Source organism: Mustela lutreola, chromosome 8 (assembly GCF_030435805.1).
Source record: "Mustela lutreola isolate mMusLut2 chromosome 8, mMusLut2.pri, whole genome shotgun sequence".
Lineage (NCBI taxonomy): Eukaryota > Metazoa > Chordata > Mammalia > Carnivora > Mustelidae > Mustela > Mustela lutreola.
In genome coordinates, this window is record NC_081297.1 from 62,702,901 (window position 1) to 62,719,914 (window position 17,014).

Here is a 17,014-nt window from a genome sequence, read left to right on the forward strand (position 1 = left end):
CAATGACCAGAGTTAATAAACTCTCTTCTGTACTTGTGGAAAGAAAACTGGTTAAATTTATGGGCTGTAGGAAGCATCTCATGAAATAATGGGAAGTACAACCTTGAGTTTCTTGAGGGGCCTGCTGGTCGCCCAGATTCACTGACATTGCCTCTTCCCTATCCAGAGGAAATGGACTACAGGGTCTCCCCTGAAGAAGCATAGAGAGCCCACCATCTTTCCCACCCAGGATATTCCAGACTCTTCTATCTGTTCATCTGTGGCTGGCGCCATCTTGATCACTCACCGATGCCTCCCCTCCCCCCGTCCCGCCCAGCCTCATTCCCTGTGGGGTAAACACCTTGGTTGTTATTATGCTCTGTTATTGGCTCAGCTGAGGCTGTGTCACTCAATTACCCTCAGGTGCCACCTGACCACCCCATGAGGGCTCCAAGAAGAGCCCAGGCCCCAGGGGATAACTGGGGGCACAGCGATGAGCCTTGTCTGTTTCACACTCATCCTGAATGTCCCTGGTGCCGAGGCCAGGGCTGAGCATTGGCTGAGCAGGGGAGGGAAGGGTTAATCCAGGCACCTATTAATCTGATGGTGGAAATGGGACACACACCCAGGACTCAGACAGACTGAGAAATAGGAGTGATGAAATAGAATACCACCTGGGTACCAGAAGAGCCGTATGGGAAGGGGCTTTTCTGACAGAAGAGGAGAATTAAAGGCAACTTAAATTGGAAAAAGGAAAGTGGGTTGTATTGGAAAAGATACTTATGAGCTTATTTGGAATGAAGTTCAAGAATCTAGTTCTTGATTTTTCAGACTGGAGGTGTCTTTCTTGGCCCTTCTCAACTCGTTCTTTTTTTTTTTTTTTTTTAAAGATTTATTTATTTATTTATTTGACAGACAGAGATCACAAGTAGGCAGAGAGGCAGGCAGAGAGAGAAGGAAGCAGTCTCCCTGCTGAGCAGAGAGCCCGATGCGGAACTCGATCCCAGGACCCTGAGATCATGACCTGAGCCGAAGGCAGCGGCTTTAACCCACTGAGCCACCCAGGTGCCCCTCTCAACTTGTTCTTAATACTCAGTCACATTTTGATCCAAAATCAGAAATGCCAGGGCAACGAATGTTCTGATTGGGGGTTCCTGGGATGGGATGGATGATTCTCTTCTGCAATTAAAGAAAAAGAAAAAACTCAAACTCATGTAAGACTGTCTTCCAGACCACTTTCCTGTACCAGCTCCTCAGGCCCCCTTCCCTTCTTCCCAGTTAGTATCTCCCTCATTTTATTTATTTTATAAATTATATATACATATAATTTATAAAACACAGAAATGTTTTTCTAGAGAACTCTTTGAGCTCTGGCCCAAAATAACCCCCCTCTGCCCCTCACCACCCCTGCCCCAGCTCTTGTGACCAGAGCTCTTACTGGCCTGAACTCTGTCCCTGTGTCTGGCCTTCCCCCAACAGACTGAGATAGGCCAGATGTCTCTACCCTCTGGGACCCAGTACTCAGGATAGAGCCATCCTCTTCTGGATGTCTGGGGGAAGCAGTAGCTAGCTGACAGGCTAAGGATGATTCTCTGGAATATTCTTGATCCTGTTCATGTCCTTCTGAAGCAGAGCTGGCCTGGACATCTGCTCCCCTATAGCACGCTCCTCCACCTGGTGGGAGGGTGTCTTCTGCCACCCCCTAGCCAGACCCAGTGGAAGCTTCTACCATAGATCTTGGCCGTGATAACCCTAGTAATTGGAGGGCAGCAAGTGGAGATAAGGTAGCCAAATTATTATAATGCAGGAGGTAAGCAAAGCAAATGCAGGGTTCAGGGCCATTTTATAGGGAATTCGTGAGGAGTTCAGGGTGGGGGAGACAAAAATCTCAGGGAGGAGTGGTAATTTCCTAAACGGAGAACCTAGAGGCCCCATGTAGCTAATAGATGTTCCCGACCTACAAATTAGGCTGCCTGCAGCCGGCTATTTAAGGGGTTGGGGGGAGCGAGTCAGGCCAGCGGAGCCGCCCTCTGCGCCCCTGTCCTACCTCGCGTCGCGCTCCGCAGCCCGTCCCCCCAGCATGAGCCGCCAGCTGCATCACCGCCCCGCCGGCGAGCGCACAGGCTTCAGCGGGTGCTCGGCCGTCATCTCGGGACGGGTGAGCACCAGCTCAGCCTCGTTCCGGGCCGGCGTCAAGGGCACGGCCGCCTTCGGCTCCAGGAGCCTCTTCAGCCTGGGGGGCGGCCGGCGCCTGGCCCTGTGCGCCGCGGCCGGGCGGGGCGGCGCCTTCGCGCTGGGCCACTGCTCTGGTTCGGGCGGCGGCCGGCTGGGCGGCTTCGTGGGCACCGTCTTCGGCAGCGCGGGGCTGGGACCCGTCTGTCCGTCCGTGTGCCCGCCCGGTGGCATCCCTCAGGTCACCGTCAACAAAAGCCTCCTGGCCCCCCTCAATGTGGAGCTGGACCCCGAGATCCAGAAGGTGCGCGCCCAGGAGCGGGAGCAGATCAAGGCGCTGAACAACAAATTCGCCTCCTTCATCGACAAGGTGGGTCCTCAGATGTCGATTTGGCCCCCAGCTACCAGTGTGCCCAGGGGTACTCCCTCTGCCACTGACAGTTGCTTGAAAACTTGGGCAACCTGGTTATCTTTTCTGAGCTTCCCTTTGCTTATCTATAAAATGGGCACAACAGTGGCTCTTACCTCACATGATGATGTGAGGATGAACTGGATGTTTATAAAGGGATTGGAACAGAGCTTCTCACTCACTCTCTCGATCCCCACCCCATGATTAACAGAAGCCTAATTTTTCCTTCCGGGACAAGACCCTGGGATGGAAGGGGGTGCACCACAGGCAGGAGACATATGGAATGACCCTCTGAGAGTTGGCAATATCAGACAGGGAGATGGGGACACATATCCAGGACAGGAGCACCAGAGGGATACTGACGAGGGAGTATCTCAGGACATGATGCTTGGTGAAGGGAAAGGACTTAAAAGGTAGGAAGTGGAATTGGGGGTATAAGCCAGGAAGGGTTCTGGAGGAGATGAGAGAAAAGGACCAGAAAATGGAAGGGTGGGGCTATTGAGGAGGGCCTGTCAAGTTACATCTGTGGATTTTGTGTGTGTCTGTGGGGAGGGGGACATGCAGGGTTTAAAAGGGAAGATATTCCTGGTGTCTCAGAGGCAGTGACCCCAAAGGATATAGAGCAGAGAAGGAATAGGTTTCTATATCCAAGCCTGGGCAAAAGATCTAGACCATGACTCACAGGGGACATAATCCAGATAAAAGCTGACATTAGTTAGTGCCTGGTGCTGTCCCAAGGGGTCCTCATATATCACACGTGACCCAAGATTCTGTCATCATTCTGCTTCGTGGATGAGGAAACCAAGACAGAGGGAGGCTAAGAAACATGCCCAGGTTGATAGAACAGCAACAGCAGATTGTGTCCCTCACCACTGTGCTTGGCTGGGAAGGGGAAGGGGAAGGGAGGTGGACGGAGGTGAGAGGGCAGGAGTAGAAGAAACAGAGCTGCTATCCCAGGGGATAGGGTTCATTTTTCCTCTTCAGAGTCTGTTCTTCCCCCTCACACTCTCTTCTCTCCCTAAAGCTAGAGAAAGGGAAGAAGAGGAAGGCTAGTGAGTAGCAGAGGCTTGAAGTTTCTGAGTCCAAACGTGTGAGACCTTTTGTCAAGTACGCAGGAACCTTGTAAAGTGATAACCCACTTTGAAATGAAAACCAAAGAAACCAGCCAACCAAGAGCAACTGAGGTTGCACCTAAGAGAGGACAGGTTAACCACCAAAATGACCTTCCGTCCTATTCCCCCATTACTGTTTCTCCCTTGGTTCCCATCTTCCTTCACTCTGAAAACCCCAGCATTTACAGCAAAAGAATCTACCTGCATCACATGATAACTCATGGTGGCATTCATTGATAGCATTGCTTAAACCTATCTCCTTGATTTCTTTTAGACTGAGTCTTATTTCTTGTCTTGGAGACCCAGATAAGCACATCCTCATGGCTGAATCTATTCTCTGATGCATCTTGCTCTTTCCTGCCTCCCACTGTAGGATGACTGTATCTGATTTTTGGGGCCATCTCCCCACTGTTGAGAGGCAACAGCGTGGGGATTCTGGGCTATGACCACCTTTGGGTCCCAGGTGCGGTTCCTGGAGCAGCAAAACCAGGTGTTGGAGACCAAGTGGAACCTACTACAGCAGCTGGACCTGAACAATTGCAGGAAGAACCTGGAGCCCATTTATGAGGGCTACATCAGCAACCTGCGGAAACAGCTGGAGACACAGACAGGTGACAGGGTGCGGCTGGACTCAGAGCTGAGGAACATGCAGGATTTGGTGGAGGACTACAAGAAGAGGTGAGTGGAAAGGCAGAGAATCTGCCCCTGGAGGGTCTTGATTACAGATGAGATTTCCATTTGGAGTCAGCATTTTTGCCTTTTTCGATCCCTTACTATAACATTTGCTATTTCCTTTTTCACAGGGGAGCCGGGGAGATCCAGACAGGTTGAGACTTAGGAAGAGAAAAGATCTATCTAGGGTGGTGCCCTGAATTTCTAGGAAATGGTGTGCCCAACTTTTAACATTGGAAATGGAGAAGTGAGTACAGGAGAGTTGTCTCAAAACCAGATGGATGACCCAGATGGCTTTGTAGCTCCTCCTGAGTGAGGTCTTCCGTGGGAGTACCTAGAATGTGAACCATAACACCGATCCCAGAACAAATCCTAAAGCTAAGCAAATAGAAGTTTTGAAAACTTTTTTCATGTTGAGGTGTCTCTGTGCTGCTGAATCCCACCATTAAAGAGAAAGATTGAAAATCCCACCATTAAAGTGGATTGAGATAATACTAATGTATTATCATCATCTCTTTAAAGAACCGAAGTTCTAGGCAAATCTAAGGCATTGAAACCAGAAATAATTTCTCCTGGATTTGAGCCAGTGAGGAAAGCATGACACATCCCTGCTTAGCATGATCTGATATTTTGGAAGTTTGCTTTTTTAGGGAAAGGTAACTTTCTTCCACAATTCAAGGGGATGGAGTTGGTCAGAGCTGAGCGATTTCTCTTGTTCCACGTTCAGTCTGCCGGGCCGTCCCTATTCTGAACTACCCTCAAGTGGAATTCTGTTCTGAGTCCTGAGGGAAGAGGTGGCATGGTCTCTCACCTCGGAAAACATCCAGATTGGGGACAGGCTTGACAAGCACTTTCAGAGAGCCCCCAGGAAGTGAAATGAATACAGTGTGGATTGAGATCAAATGGCATTCAGAGGGAAATTGAAGCCTAAATCAATCTCAATCCACACCGTGAATACAGTGTGGAGCAAAATTCTGGAAAAAAAAAAGAGGGGGTTTCCAGGCACAGCCCAAATGTCAGGTTGGAGGCCGCCAAAGGTCTTGCTGCCTCTGGAAGACCAGGTGTTCTGGAAATACCACTCAGTTGAGCTGATGATGGGTGAGCCTCCTGGTTCTCTGTGGACTTCAGTTTTAATATTTGTAAAATTCAGAAACTGACACTTGCCTTACCACCTAAAAGAGCTGTTGAGATGGTAATGCTGTTACTAATGTATTATCATCATCTCTTTAAAGAACCGAAGTTCTAGGCAAATCTAAGGCATTGTTTCCCTGATGTCACTGGGATCCTAGCTTGACAAGCTTTGTGACCTTGGAAAAGTCTTTGCCTTGCTTATAAAATTGAGAGATGATAATGATAGGATCTACTTGATAGGGTTGCTGTGGGGTGAAATGAAATAAGGAAATGAATTAAGAATTGTTAGCTGCAAACTAAAGGTAACATCTTGTACAATAGGTTATTGGAAGCACTGGAGATTAAAGTGGTGTCGATTTGATATAATTAATACATCTGTGCTCTAAGACAAGCAAAATTAACCTGCACTTTGTTATGGCTTAACTTTTAATTGTGCATCGTAATGTATTTTACAAATCATGGGTTATTGATAAAGTCAATAGTACTAAAAATGCATTGATTTTCTTTATAAATGTGTGTATCTGTGTATGCTCTGGTGTTTAGTCTCTAGAAGTAAGTAAATAAAGAAAAATTACGACAAATAAATGTCATTAATTTGATAGCCATCATGACCAAACTTTTTCTGTGTGTTTTATGAAACAAAAAGATAAGCTAAAAACTAGTCTGCAACTAGCATATGCTCTTATTTATTAACAGGAGGAAGAAAAATGGAGTATTTTCTGAGATAATAGGAGATAATGATAATTATAATTATAATAGAAACAACCCTATCATAATATAATTTGATACAAGAAAGTATTCATTTACCTTTTAAATAACACACCTGGAATCTGAGATAAATCATATGAATTGTTTTCTGTGTGTACTATCCAGTGTAACTAACACAATTTGGCAGTCTCAGAAAATGTTCCTGTTGCATTTCTAAAATAACCCACTTCGTTAGCCTGTACTGTCATCTGACAAGGCTTTCCCCCCCTTGGCAGCCAGCCGCTTGCCTTAGGAAGGAGTAAGAAGCTAAAAAGGATAGCTCATATGACAGGGCATGGAAAGAAACCAGTTGCTAGCATTAGTTATTTCTTTCCAGGGTTCTATTTCATTTCCCAATGCAAATATCCTGCAATACATTCTTTGACAATAATAAGAGTTGGAATAGTGAGGTCTGTAAGGGATCAATACTCCCATCTCCCCAGTCTACAATGTATCTGTGTGAAGAACATTCCGGCCCTATCCAAACATCCTGTTTCTAAGACCTTGCTTCACCTGGAACAGAAATATGTATAAAAAACAAGCAGAACATACAACTCAAAGGTCGGGATAGTATTTGTTTGGTGTCTGAGAGGTTTTGCACCCTGGGCTATGCACTGTACTAATTAATGTCCCTGTTGGGAGAAGGGGTGTCTTTCTGCTGTCACAAGGGAGGGGTAGTTGTGAAAGGGATGAGGGATGGTGGAAGCCCATCACAGGTGCATTCCTGGGCAGAGGCATTGTAGGGTAGGTTACATGTGAACTAAGGAGCTGCACATTGATTCCTTTAAACCTACTCTGGTCAAGGTCCCTTTTGATCATTGTGCATACCCCAGGGATGCAGGAACTCCAGTGTGGAGGTCACGGCCATGCAGCTCTTGGCACAGCTGTGCTCACTGACTGCTCAGCGAGTGTTTGCAGAACTGAATTATCCCAACGACAGTGCCACCGCCTCTCTCTTGCCGCACACAGGTACGAGGTGGAGATTAACAGACGAACAGCTGCCGAGAATGAGTTTGTGGTGCTCAAGAAGGTAAGAGGGAAACAGGGAGGGCGGGAAGAAACCTGGAGTCTCCCTGAGTATCTGACACGGTGGTGTTGGTAGGCTGAGGAAAGGGATTCTGTGGGTCACTCAGTCCCTTGGGCAGGGGTGGCTGCGGTTCTCATTTCTCAGTTCCTCTGTCTGAGTCCCCTTGCCTGGGATGCGTGTTGCTCCCAGAGTCTGCCCGCTTAGAATCCAGACGTTCGGCACACTCCTGGCACGGCCATTGCCCTGCACATCGGTTGGTCTGCTCTCAGCCACTGGGAAGCACAGGGTGAGGGGAGTGGGGAGAGCAGGGAACCTGAGTCTCCTCACAACTGGCAGGGAGGGCAGGGGAAGGCAGCTGGTTCCTTTCTCGGCCCCCCAGGATGTGGATGCCGCCTACATGAACAAGGTGGAGCTCCAGGCCAAGGTGGACTCCCTGACGGATGAGATCAAATTCTTCAAGTGCCTCTATGAAGGGGTAAGGATTCCACGGAGCTCCTGCATGGTCTGCTTCTCCCATGAGTGGCTCCTTTCCCTTGGCCTGCATGGATGTGTGGACCAAAGGCTGGCAGCTCCGTGCAGCTGATGTTTGTGGAGCAGTGAGGTGGGCTCTGAGGAGGCCATGAAGAAGAAGGGATGATTCCTGTCCCCTAGGAAGTCACAGTCTGTGGCTGAGGCCTGGGAGAGCAGAGGAAGGTGTAGGGAATTCTGTCCGAGCTGTCAGGGAAGATTCCTGGGGAAGGATGAGGAAGATCTCAGGGGTGCTGAGAAGGGCTTGGCGTGCAGCCTGAGGGAGCGCGATGAGCGGTCTGAGCTGTGTCAAGTGAGTGGGGCCTGGAGAAGCGAAGGTGGTTGGAGACTCTGGAAGGGCTCTGCAGGCCACCTAAGGAGATCAGACTTAATTCTACAGATGAAGGGTGGCCGTTGCTACAGAGCGTGGAACAGGGGTGGGAGCAGTCCTGAGTGCAGGATGGAGAGGGGGGGGTCCCACACTGGGGCTGAAAGCCAGATGCGGGCACCTTGCTCTCGGCAGGCAGCGGCATTGGCGGGCTCTGCTGAAGGTGGAGTTCAACCACCATGGAAGGGCCTCAAGAGATTTGCCAGGGAGGGTCAGGAGAGGGGCTCCCCTCGTGGAGACCCTCTAAATGGCTCCACTTCCCTAACTGTTCTCCAGGAGATCGCTCAGATGCAGTCCCACATCAGCGACACCTCCGTCATCCTGTCCATGGACAACAACCGGGACCTGGACCTGGACAGCATCATCGATGAGGTCCGTGCCCAGTACGAGGAGATCGCCCTGAAGAGCAAGACCGAGGCCGAGGCGCTGTACCAGACCAAGGTGGGCTGCATGCCAGGTGTGCCGAGGCCCAGGGACCCCAGCTGCCTCTCTCTCCTCTTGCCTGCCTGCATGTGCGTGTGTGGTGTGTGTGTACCAGGCTGGGTTGAGACCTCCTTTGTCTAGGAGTTGGGCCTTGTGGAAATGTCTCCCTCTGTGGGGCCGAGAGGTCCCTCACAGTCTCGGCGTGTGCTGGGGGCATATATGGGCTCAACCCTCGCCCTGCGGTTGCCCTTGCTGACAGCAGAGGCCACACTAGCCACAGCCCTGGGGAGACTCTGACACCGTTTCTGTGCATAATCCATCTATCCTGGCTTTGCTTCGTGTTTCCTGCTTTGTCAAAATGAGGAATATTCTACTTCCACCAAGGGTTTCACATTTGTGAGCCCGAAGATCCTCCTGAGCTGGGTCAGGGCTTTCTTGTGGAGAAGGAAAAGGTGGTTCCCCCACGCGCTTCCCTCCCCTCTCCTCCTTCCCCTCTCTTCCTCCTCGCTGTGCATTTGTTGCTCAGGCCATGAGAACAGCATGTGGTCCTCCTCCCACTCCCCATGTTCCACACACTTAAGAGGCGAATTCCCAACTGTGCCGGGCTCCTCTTCTCTTGTCCCCCAACCTCAGATCCAGGAGCTGCAGGTCACCGCAGGCCGGCATGGGGATGACCTCAAACTCACCAAGGCTGAGATCTCAGAGCTCAACCGTCTGATCCAGAGGATCCGCTCCGAGATAGGGAATGTGAAGAAGCAGGTGGGTTCCATGAGATGAGTCAGCTAGTGGGTTTATTGCGCACCCAAGGCATGAGACTAAATGCGGAACAAGGACAGGGCATAGCCCCTCCTTAGGGCATGTGTAATCCTTCAGGAGGGAACAGCCCGAGCCCACATAGCAGGGCGAAGCGTTCCACCCACTGTGCAGCCTGCTCCCTAAGGATCCCGACTGGCCAGAACAGAACGCAGACCCCAGTGAGGCTTCCTGCAGGAGGTGGGATGCATGGGCAGGAAGGAGACGGGTAGGGGTCCTGGTGAGGGAGCCAGCAGGAGCAGTGGGTCCAGTGTGGACACTGCATCGCGTGTGTGCAGGGAGGAAAGACACCTACCCCAAGCAGAAGTTCCACGATGGCTGGGGTGGCAGGTGGCAGGACATCACTACACAGGACAGGCAGGTTAGGGGCACCTTCGAAGTGGGGCAGTGGAGTTTAGACCCAATGCAGGAGGTTAAAAGGAGCCGTTTGAAGGTTTCACGTGATGAATCCATGCTGGAGGGAGAGCCCAGCCATGGAGTTTAGAAGAGGGGAGGAGAGAGAGCCTCCCTCTGTTGGCTTGGCCCAGGGCTCTGCTCTGTGTCTGTCCACCCCCGTGGCTGTGCTGTGTGTGGTGGCCTGGCACTGAGTGACCCCATGACCCTGGGTGCAGTGTTGGTCTCACTGATGTTTCTGATGCAAGCAAACTCGTGAATTTCCCAGAGTTTGTGGAGGCTGGCACAAAGGCTCTGAGCTTTCCAGACAACTCAAGTGGCCCTGTCCCCATGTCCTCTTCTTCAGTGGACTCTCCCTGGCCTGTGCGTGCGCGCACACACACACGCCCCACATGTACATGCAGACACATGCACACACATCATCTCTGTGCACCAGGCTCATGGTGAGGGGAAGAAAAAAGACCTCTTAAATAAGAACTCTTGGTGTTTTCATTTAATTAAGTTCTGCATAAATGAAAGAAAAACACAAGGTGTTTGAGGCCGCCCTCAGTATCCAATTATAGTATTTTATTTAATAAAACGTTACATGTTCACGGTTGGGTGAACTTATTACTAGAAAGTGACTTTGTGATCAGAATGCCATCAGGGAGGTCAGGGAAGATGTCCTCCATGGGGAGCCAGTGGGGTTCACTCTTGATTCTTAGGCCCCATCGCAGCTCCTACTGAGGGCCCCCAGCCAAGGTGGTTTCCTGCCCTCTGGCTTTTCCACTGAAGAAGTGTATGGTGTCACCTGCAGACCCTCTTGGCATTCGGTGATCCCAGGATCCATGTGATAATTGTTCCCAAGGGTGCCCAGATTTCATGCCTTCTCACCTTAAGCCACTTTCACAAGACCCAGGAGTCTCCCCGATTCACCCTGTAGGACCTCGGTCAGTGAAAAGGAGCAGAGCACAGTTTGATAGAATTCAGGTCACAGAGTGTCTGGCCATCCCCTGAATGATTAGACCTCCACGGTCCCGAGGACGGGACATGGCCTTCTGTGGCCAGACAGCTGGGTCCTAGGCATCTCTGCAGAGGCTGTGAACCACTCATCCAGACACTGTGGGTGTTTGCATGGTTGGGGGGTCTGCCTGGCAGAGGGGGAGGCACTGGCCGGGCAATAGTCTAGAATTCTGTCTAGCCTTGGGACCGGCTGCTCCCCTTGGGGTGAAACAAATTTGACTCCAGAGGAAGGGGACACACCAGAAAAGAGAAGCCATATTTAGATCCCACCAAGACTTGGCCGAGTGATGGGAAAAACCTCCCAAGACTAAAAGACTCAAGAAACCCCTGGCACCTTCTCATAGATATCCCCAGCTTCATACTGCAAGTTCCCTTCCCACCTAACAGTGGGTGTCTGTAAGCTAGTGAGACCTGTTGTTCACAAAAGTATCTTTTGAGAGTGTTGCCCCATACCAGGATTCTCTGTGGAATTTTGGGAGCTAGTCTCCTTGTGGCAGGTTTATTGGACAGAAATTTTATTAGTAGTAACCTTATTAGTATCCCCCCCTTTGTTATCTTTCTTTCTCTCTCGTTTTTGGTTTTTGTTTTATTTACAATTTGCAGGATCTCTCAAGACAACCTCAACTGTGGTGCAGAATTAAGCTAGTTACCCCAAAAGTTTTCAAGGGTGGCATGGAATCTTGTGGCCAGTGTTACAGACTGGGAGGAAGAGGACAGGAGCCACAGGCCCAGGAGGCTCCCCTTCTCGGTGCCTTTCGTCTCTCTCCCAAGGGAGGGAAGGGCCATCTTCATATGACAATGCACGAGTGGAGGTGAACTGTGCCCGGAGATAGGAGAAGGACAGATTCATCTCTAGCGATGTGCCAAAGTGGAGAAACTAGGAGGACCTTAATGCATTCACTATCAGTCAGGACCAAACGAGAGGGGATGTCTGGCCAGGATCTCAGAATTGTGTTCTGACTCAAAGCGCTAAATGCATTTGCCCCTCAGTGCTCCAACCTGGAGACGTCCATCGCCGATGCTGAGCAGCGGGGCGACTGCGCCCTGAAGGATGCCCGGGCCAAGCTGGACGAGCTGGAGGCCGCCCTGCACCAAGCTAAGGAGGAGCTGGCCCGAATGCTGCGCGAGTACCAGGAGCTCATGAGCACGAAACTGGCCCTGGACATGGAGATTGCCACCTACCGCAAGCTGCTGGAGGGCGAGGAGTGCAGGTAGGGGCCAGATATCTTTTATTTGGAGCAGTTACCTCTTTGCTTAGGAAGACTGAAGGCAAACAGTTTGGTTCTGTTCAGGTCCTACTGGGTAATACCTTATAGGGAATGGGTTTGACATGGTACAACAGGAAAGACCAAAGTTAGGCTGCAGGAAGGACTGCATTGTCAAAATCCCAAAGAGGAGGTGGGAGAGGAAATATGAACATCAGCAGCTTTGGAGAAACAGAGCCTCCCTGGCCCTTTGTGCTGCACGCTTAGGGAGGTGGGGGGAGGGGCAAGATGGCTTCCAAGAGTCAGCTAAGTGTAAGGTCACTCTGGCAAAGCCTGGGACCCAGCGAGCAGGTGGACTCATTCCTCTTAATTGTGTGAGACCACTGGCATAATAGAGGTGAGCAGGGCCTCCACAATGACCCCACCCATCAGATCACCCAGAGCCACTCTGATGGCTAGAGAAGTGAGCCTTCCCAGAGGACGTCCCACTGGGGTGTGTGTGGAAGGGGGAAGGGAGGGGGGAAGGGGGGGACCGTGGCACCTCTGTGACCCCCTGGAGAGAAGCCGTCCTGCTTTACAGAGCATTTACCTGCCTTTCCTCTCTCTCTCCAGGATGTCTGGTGAACATCCAAGTTCTGTGAGCATCTGTAAGTACCTGCAGGACCAGGTTTGGGGTGGTCACCTTCCAGAAGTCTGAGCCTCCAACTCCATGACACTAGAGGGGGTTCAGGAAAGAGTCAGGGGCAGCAAGAGGGAGCTGGCTTGAATCACCGATGAGAAGCAGTGATGGAGAAAAATAATATCATGAAATACAAAAGTAAAGCCTATAGAGAGATCAAAGGATATCTAACAGTGTATCAATCCAAAGTCTTTAAAATGAGGCTTACTGGCCACGTTGTATTTCTCTTGAGGCCAGGCCGAAATCAAGGCTCCAGCTTGTAGTAAGAAGGAACTGGGGAGTCAGAGGGACTGAGGGCGGGCCGTAACAGCCTTCTGCAGACTGAAAAGCTAGAGACAGTGCAGGTGCAGAGGGAGGCACTCTCCCAGGAGAGGGGGTGTCGGCCCGCAGCCCCTTCCACGGGGACAGCACCAGAGGCCTCCATGAGGGCCTTGGTTCATGTGGCCTGTCCTGTGGGGGAGGTTCACTGAAAGAGCCCACAAAGGCTCCAAGTCTGATGCTGGTGGAGGGACACAGACTAACAGGAGGTCAAATACATGGGGCCAAATCCTTGAGAAATGATCCATACTGCCAAAAACCTCCAAGGACACTGAAAAGCCCAGCAGAGGGACTCTGTCCCCACAGGGCAGGCACTGAGGGAGTGGGCCGGGATGTCCCAGAAAGACCCCCAATCCTGCATTTTCTCTCCTTGTTTCAGCTGTCATCAGTAACACGGGTGCAGGGGCAGGAGGGGCTGGTTTCAGCATGGGCTTTGGCGCCTCGAGCAGTTACAGCTTCAAGCCAGCAGCCATGGACGTCAAAACCAAAGGCAGCTGTAGCAGCGAGTTCAAGGATCCCCTGCCTAAGAGCTCAGGCGGCAGCTGTGCAGCCAGGAAGGCCTCGAGGTGAAGGGCTGGCGGTGACCCTTGGCTCTGTGAGCAGAAAGCCGCAGGGCCCAGCTGCTCCCCCTGCCTCTGCCCTGTCCAGGCCAGGAGGTGCTTCCTCTGTGGCCGCAATCCCCGTGCCATCCCCTAGTCCTGTGGTACTCCACGCAGTGCATGCTGTGAAGTGAGAAATCCCAGGGGGTGACCTCCCCCTTGGCTGTTTTTCACTGGGTCACTGCCCCCAACACAGAGATAACACAGCTATGTGGATGTCTCCCTGTGGCCAGTGTGAACTCCTCTGTCCCCATGCCTTTCTGTGGCCATTGCAGCCCGGGCGCTCTCTTTGTCCTCTGCTTTGGGTCGTGTCCAGTTCTCTGCTTCTCCTGCAATAAACAATCAGAGCCATTGGATTCTCAGTGTCAAATATGTTGCCCGGGCTGTCAGCATCCACAGCGCCCCTCTGCCTTTTCTCCATCTGACTCTTGCCTCCCTCTGGGTCTCTGGGTGGACACGAGTCTCCATCGTCCCGTTCTGGCCCAGTAGGGACTGGTGAGGGTGGTTCCTGGTCAGCGGTTGAGTTTGTTACTGACATGCCTTTGGGCAGCTTGGGGCTTCCTGGGCACTGGGCCACCGGTCCACACAGTGCGAGGCGTGTATGTAAACTCGCAGCGAGCAAGGAGCTGGGGCATGCCGAGAGCAGGCATGGGTTTTTTTTACTTCTCGAAAGTACCCACAGCTCCACACTAAGCACCTCTTTTTCCATAGTGGTCAGTCCCTCCTTTTCCTTACCTCTTGGCTCTCCTGCCAATGCACCTCAACCCTGTTCCCCCACAAAGGCCCTGCTTTCTTCTTCTAGCCCATTCTGAGAGTCTGAGGCTTGCACACGCATAGGCTTCTGAATGCGTCCATGTCTGCTGTGTATATACAGTAGTTACACACTGAGGTGATCCAGGCACTGGGAGGAGCAGAGTAAACCCACAGGCACAGACGTTGCTCTCATAGAACTTACAGTCCATGCGGAGAGGGAAAATAAGCAACTAGCAAAGATAATCCGTAACATGTGGGCAAGCGGCGATTCCGTCTCTGAAGGGAAATTACGTGAAGAAGGGGGCTCTCTGAGGCGTGCGTGTGTTTCCACAAGGGTGTCTGTGTTCCCAGAATCCATTTCCACATTTGACTTCTTCAAGGTGCTCAACAGGAGAATCCTCAAGGGCGAGACCACCTTCCAAGGATGAGCCTCATTTGAGGGGGGCATTCAAGGTGCCCGTGACACTTTCTCCTCCTCCGGCATCCCTAGCCTTATCCTCTGATCTTTCTGCCAGCAGGCCAGGCCTTTTCACACCCAAGGACCTTTACAAATAGGATTTTTCACTCGTGGGTGCCCAGGCCCCCCCCCCTTTTTTTAAAGTAAAAATTCAGTTTATTCATCTGTTTATGACAGTACACAAGAGGCAAAGTGTTTCACATCATAGATTTCACTTCCAACTCCTTGGAATATTCATTTCTTTGGCTAAAAGGAGAGACTAGACAGGAGAGGCAGGCAATGCTTAGGCAACTGCATTAAGGATGGGGAGCGGGTGATACGCCATCCCTGCAGGGACGGGCGCAAGGGGACTATTAGTCATAAGTTACTTTCTAGAATTGTTAGCTGGAAACAAAGGAGCACCACTCCTGGATGCTTAACCGTCGTGGGCCTCAGTCATCCCCACCACACAGGTACAGCAGCGCTTTCTGGTAGTCGCCCTTCGTGTCTTGCTGGATGTAGTAATACAGGGACTTGCCATACTTTCTCTTGAATTCAGACCTAATTTTCAACATGTCCACTTCACTGCGAGAGACCATGATTCTTATCAGAACTTTATCACGAGTCCCCTTGCCCTTCATGGAGTCGTACAGCCGGTCAGCAAAATACAGGGGCTTATTCTGAATGTACTGGACCAGGTTTAGGAAAGCATTTTCCAGGTCTCCTTTGACCTCCTTCTTGATGCTCTCCAACATGTCATAAGGGCTGTAGCTCTTGTACCTATCAAATACTTTCTGGAGATGACACACACTCCGCTCAGTCATGATGCTGATCCACTTGGGTACATCAGTTCCTTTCCTCTTCACTCCGGCATCGTAGAGATCCCGGGCATCTTGGTCAATCAGTTCATAATCAATGACAGAGCCATCCTCTGCTCTTCTACCCTTTGCAAGGGCAACCATCAGCTTGCGGAAGTCACCAGATGTGTCAGAAACGATGTCCTTCTCCAGATCAGTCTTGTACATTTCCTTGTAGACTCTGTTAATTTCCTGAAGCTCTTGGTTGGTCCTTGAGCAGATGATCTCAATGAGGGAGTCCTCATCAGTCCCCAGTCCCTTCATGGAGGCTTTCAGCTCAGAAGCGTCATACTGAGCAGGTGTTTTTAATAGGCCCCAAATCACTGTCTCCAGGTGGCCGGACAAGGCTGATTTCAGCGCTGATGCAAGTTCCTTTTTGGTCCTTCTCTGGTAGGCGAAGGCAATATCCTGTCTCTGTTCATTGCTGCGGTTGGTCAAAATGTTGACAATGGTGACCTCATCTACACCTTTGGTCTTGATGGCCGTTTCAATGTTCAGAGCATCACGCTCAGCATCAAAATTGGTGTATGCTTTGACCGACCCATATGCACTTGGGGGCATGGAGTGATCACCCTCCAAGCTGAGCTTGCAGAGAATTTCGTGAAAAGTAGACATTTTGAAGGAAGCTGGGCCCAGCGCCGAGAGCAGCGAGCATCCTCAGTTGTAGAGCCGCCCAGGCCCCTTTTACTGCAAGCCGGCTCATCTTTCATGGCCCGCTGAAATGCCACCTGCCTTGCTCATGCTTTTTCTGGTCCCTCCAGGTGGACTCCAGTAAAGTCACTGAGCATTAAATGAGAGGAAGCATTAGAACTGGTGGCGTGACTGTTCTCCCTTTCCCTGTCTCCTCACTTTATAGGCCAGCAAGCAAAGGCCTGGATGGTTCAGCGCCCTGCCCAAGGTCTTAGCCCCAAACACCCACGACACCGGTTCCCAATATGCATTATACTTGGGGCTTTATTTTCCTGGTGTCGAGTCGTCTGTCCCCTCATCCCACTCCCCCTCAACCCCTTGTTCCAGGGTCCCCAGTCTGGCTCACGGCATGCAATATACATTTCCTGCAAGAATACCTGGCTTAGTCTAGCCCATCCTGGGTGGGAAGAAGGAGCTCGGGGCATACACATGTGTCCCAATGACTTGGCTTGTGCGTGATGAAACACATCTGTGTTAATAAATTTGAGTTTGACATACATCTGTGCATATGCAGTGTATACAATTTATTGACCAAACTGGAACACTGATTCTGGACCCAGGCTGAACGGGATTCTCAGATGACCGGCATAAGCCAGGACAGTCTCAGGCAAAGGGCCCACCTGCTAGTACTGGCTGAGTCATATGTTTGGCCTCCAATCCTGCCTCTTCCAATGGCTAGTTGTGTCCTAGTGTGGGATCCTG

General features: G+C 51.1%; 2 protein-coding genes and 1 long non-coding RNA gene across 3 annotated transcripts; 1 reads left to right on the top strand and 2 right to left on the bottom strand.

Moving 5' to 3' along the window:
* Positions 1-906: 906 nt before the first annotated feature.
* LOC131838722 (uncharacterized) lies at positions 907-2,091 on the bottom strand. The gene is made up of 3 exons (XR_009356681.1): positions 2,027-2,091; positions 1,484-1,731; positions 907-1,158 (listed from the first exon to the last, which is right to left on the bottom strand). It is a non-coding gene; the product is annotated as an uncharacterized LOC131838722 (long non-coding RNA).
* KRT72 (keratin 72) lies at positions 1,975-13,936 on the top strand. The gene is made up of 9 exons (XM_059185261.1): positions 1,975-2,521; positions 4,136-4,350; positions 7,192-7,252; positions 7,629-7,724; positions 8,421-8,585; positions 9,201-9,326; positions 11,766-11,986; positions 12,593-12,627; positions 13,357-13,936. Exons 1-9 carry the CDS (start codon positions 2,060-2,062, stop codon positions 13,545-13,547), a joined length of 1,572 nt encoding a protein of 523 aa, XP_059041244.1. The 5' UTR covers positions 1,975-2,059; the 3' UTR covers positions 13,548-13,936.
* A 1,238-nt stretch (positions 13,937-15,174) lies between these two features.
* LOC131838723 (annexin A2-like) lies at positions 15,175-16,274 on the bottom strand. Its single transcript, XM_059185264.1, has one exon. It carries the CDS (start codon positions 16,235-16,237, stop codon positions 15,218-15,220), a length of 1,020 nt encoding a protein of 339 aa, XP_059041247.1. The 5' UTR covers positions 16,238-16,274; the 3' UTR covers positions 15,175-15,217.
* Between the last annotated feature and the right edge of the window lie 740 nt (positions 16,275-17,014).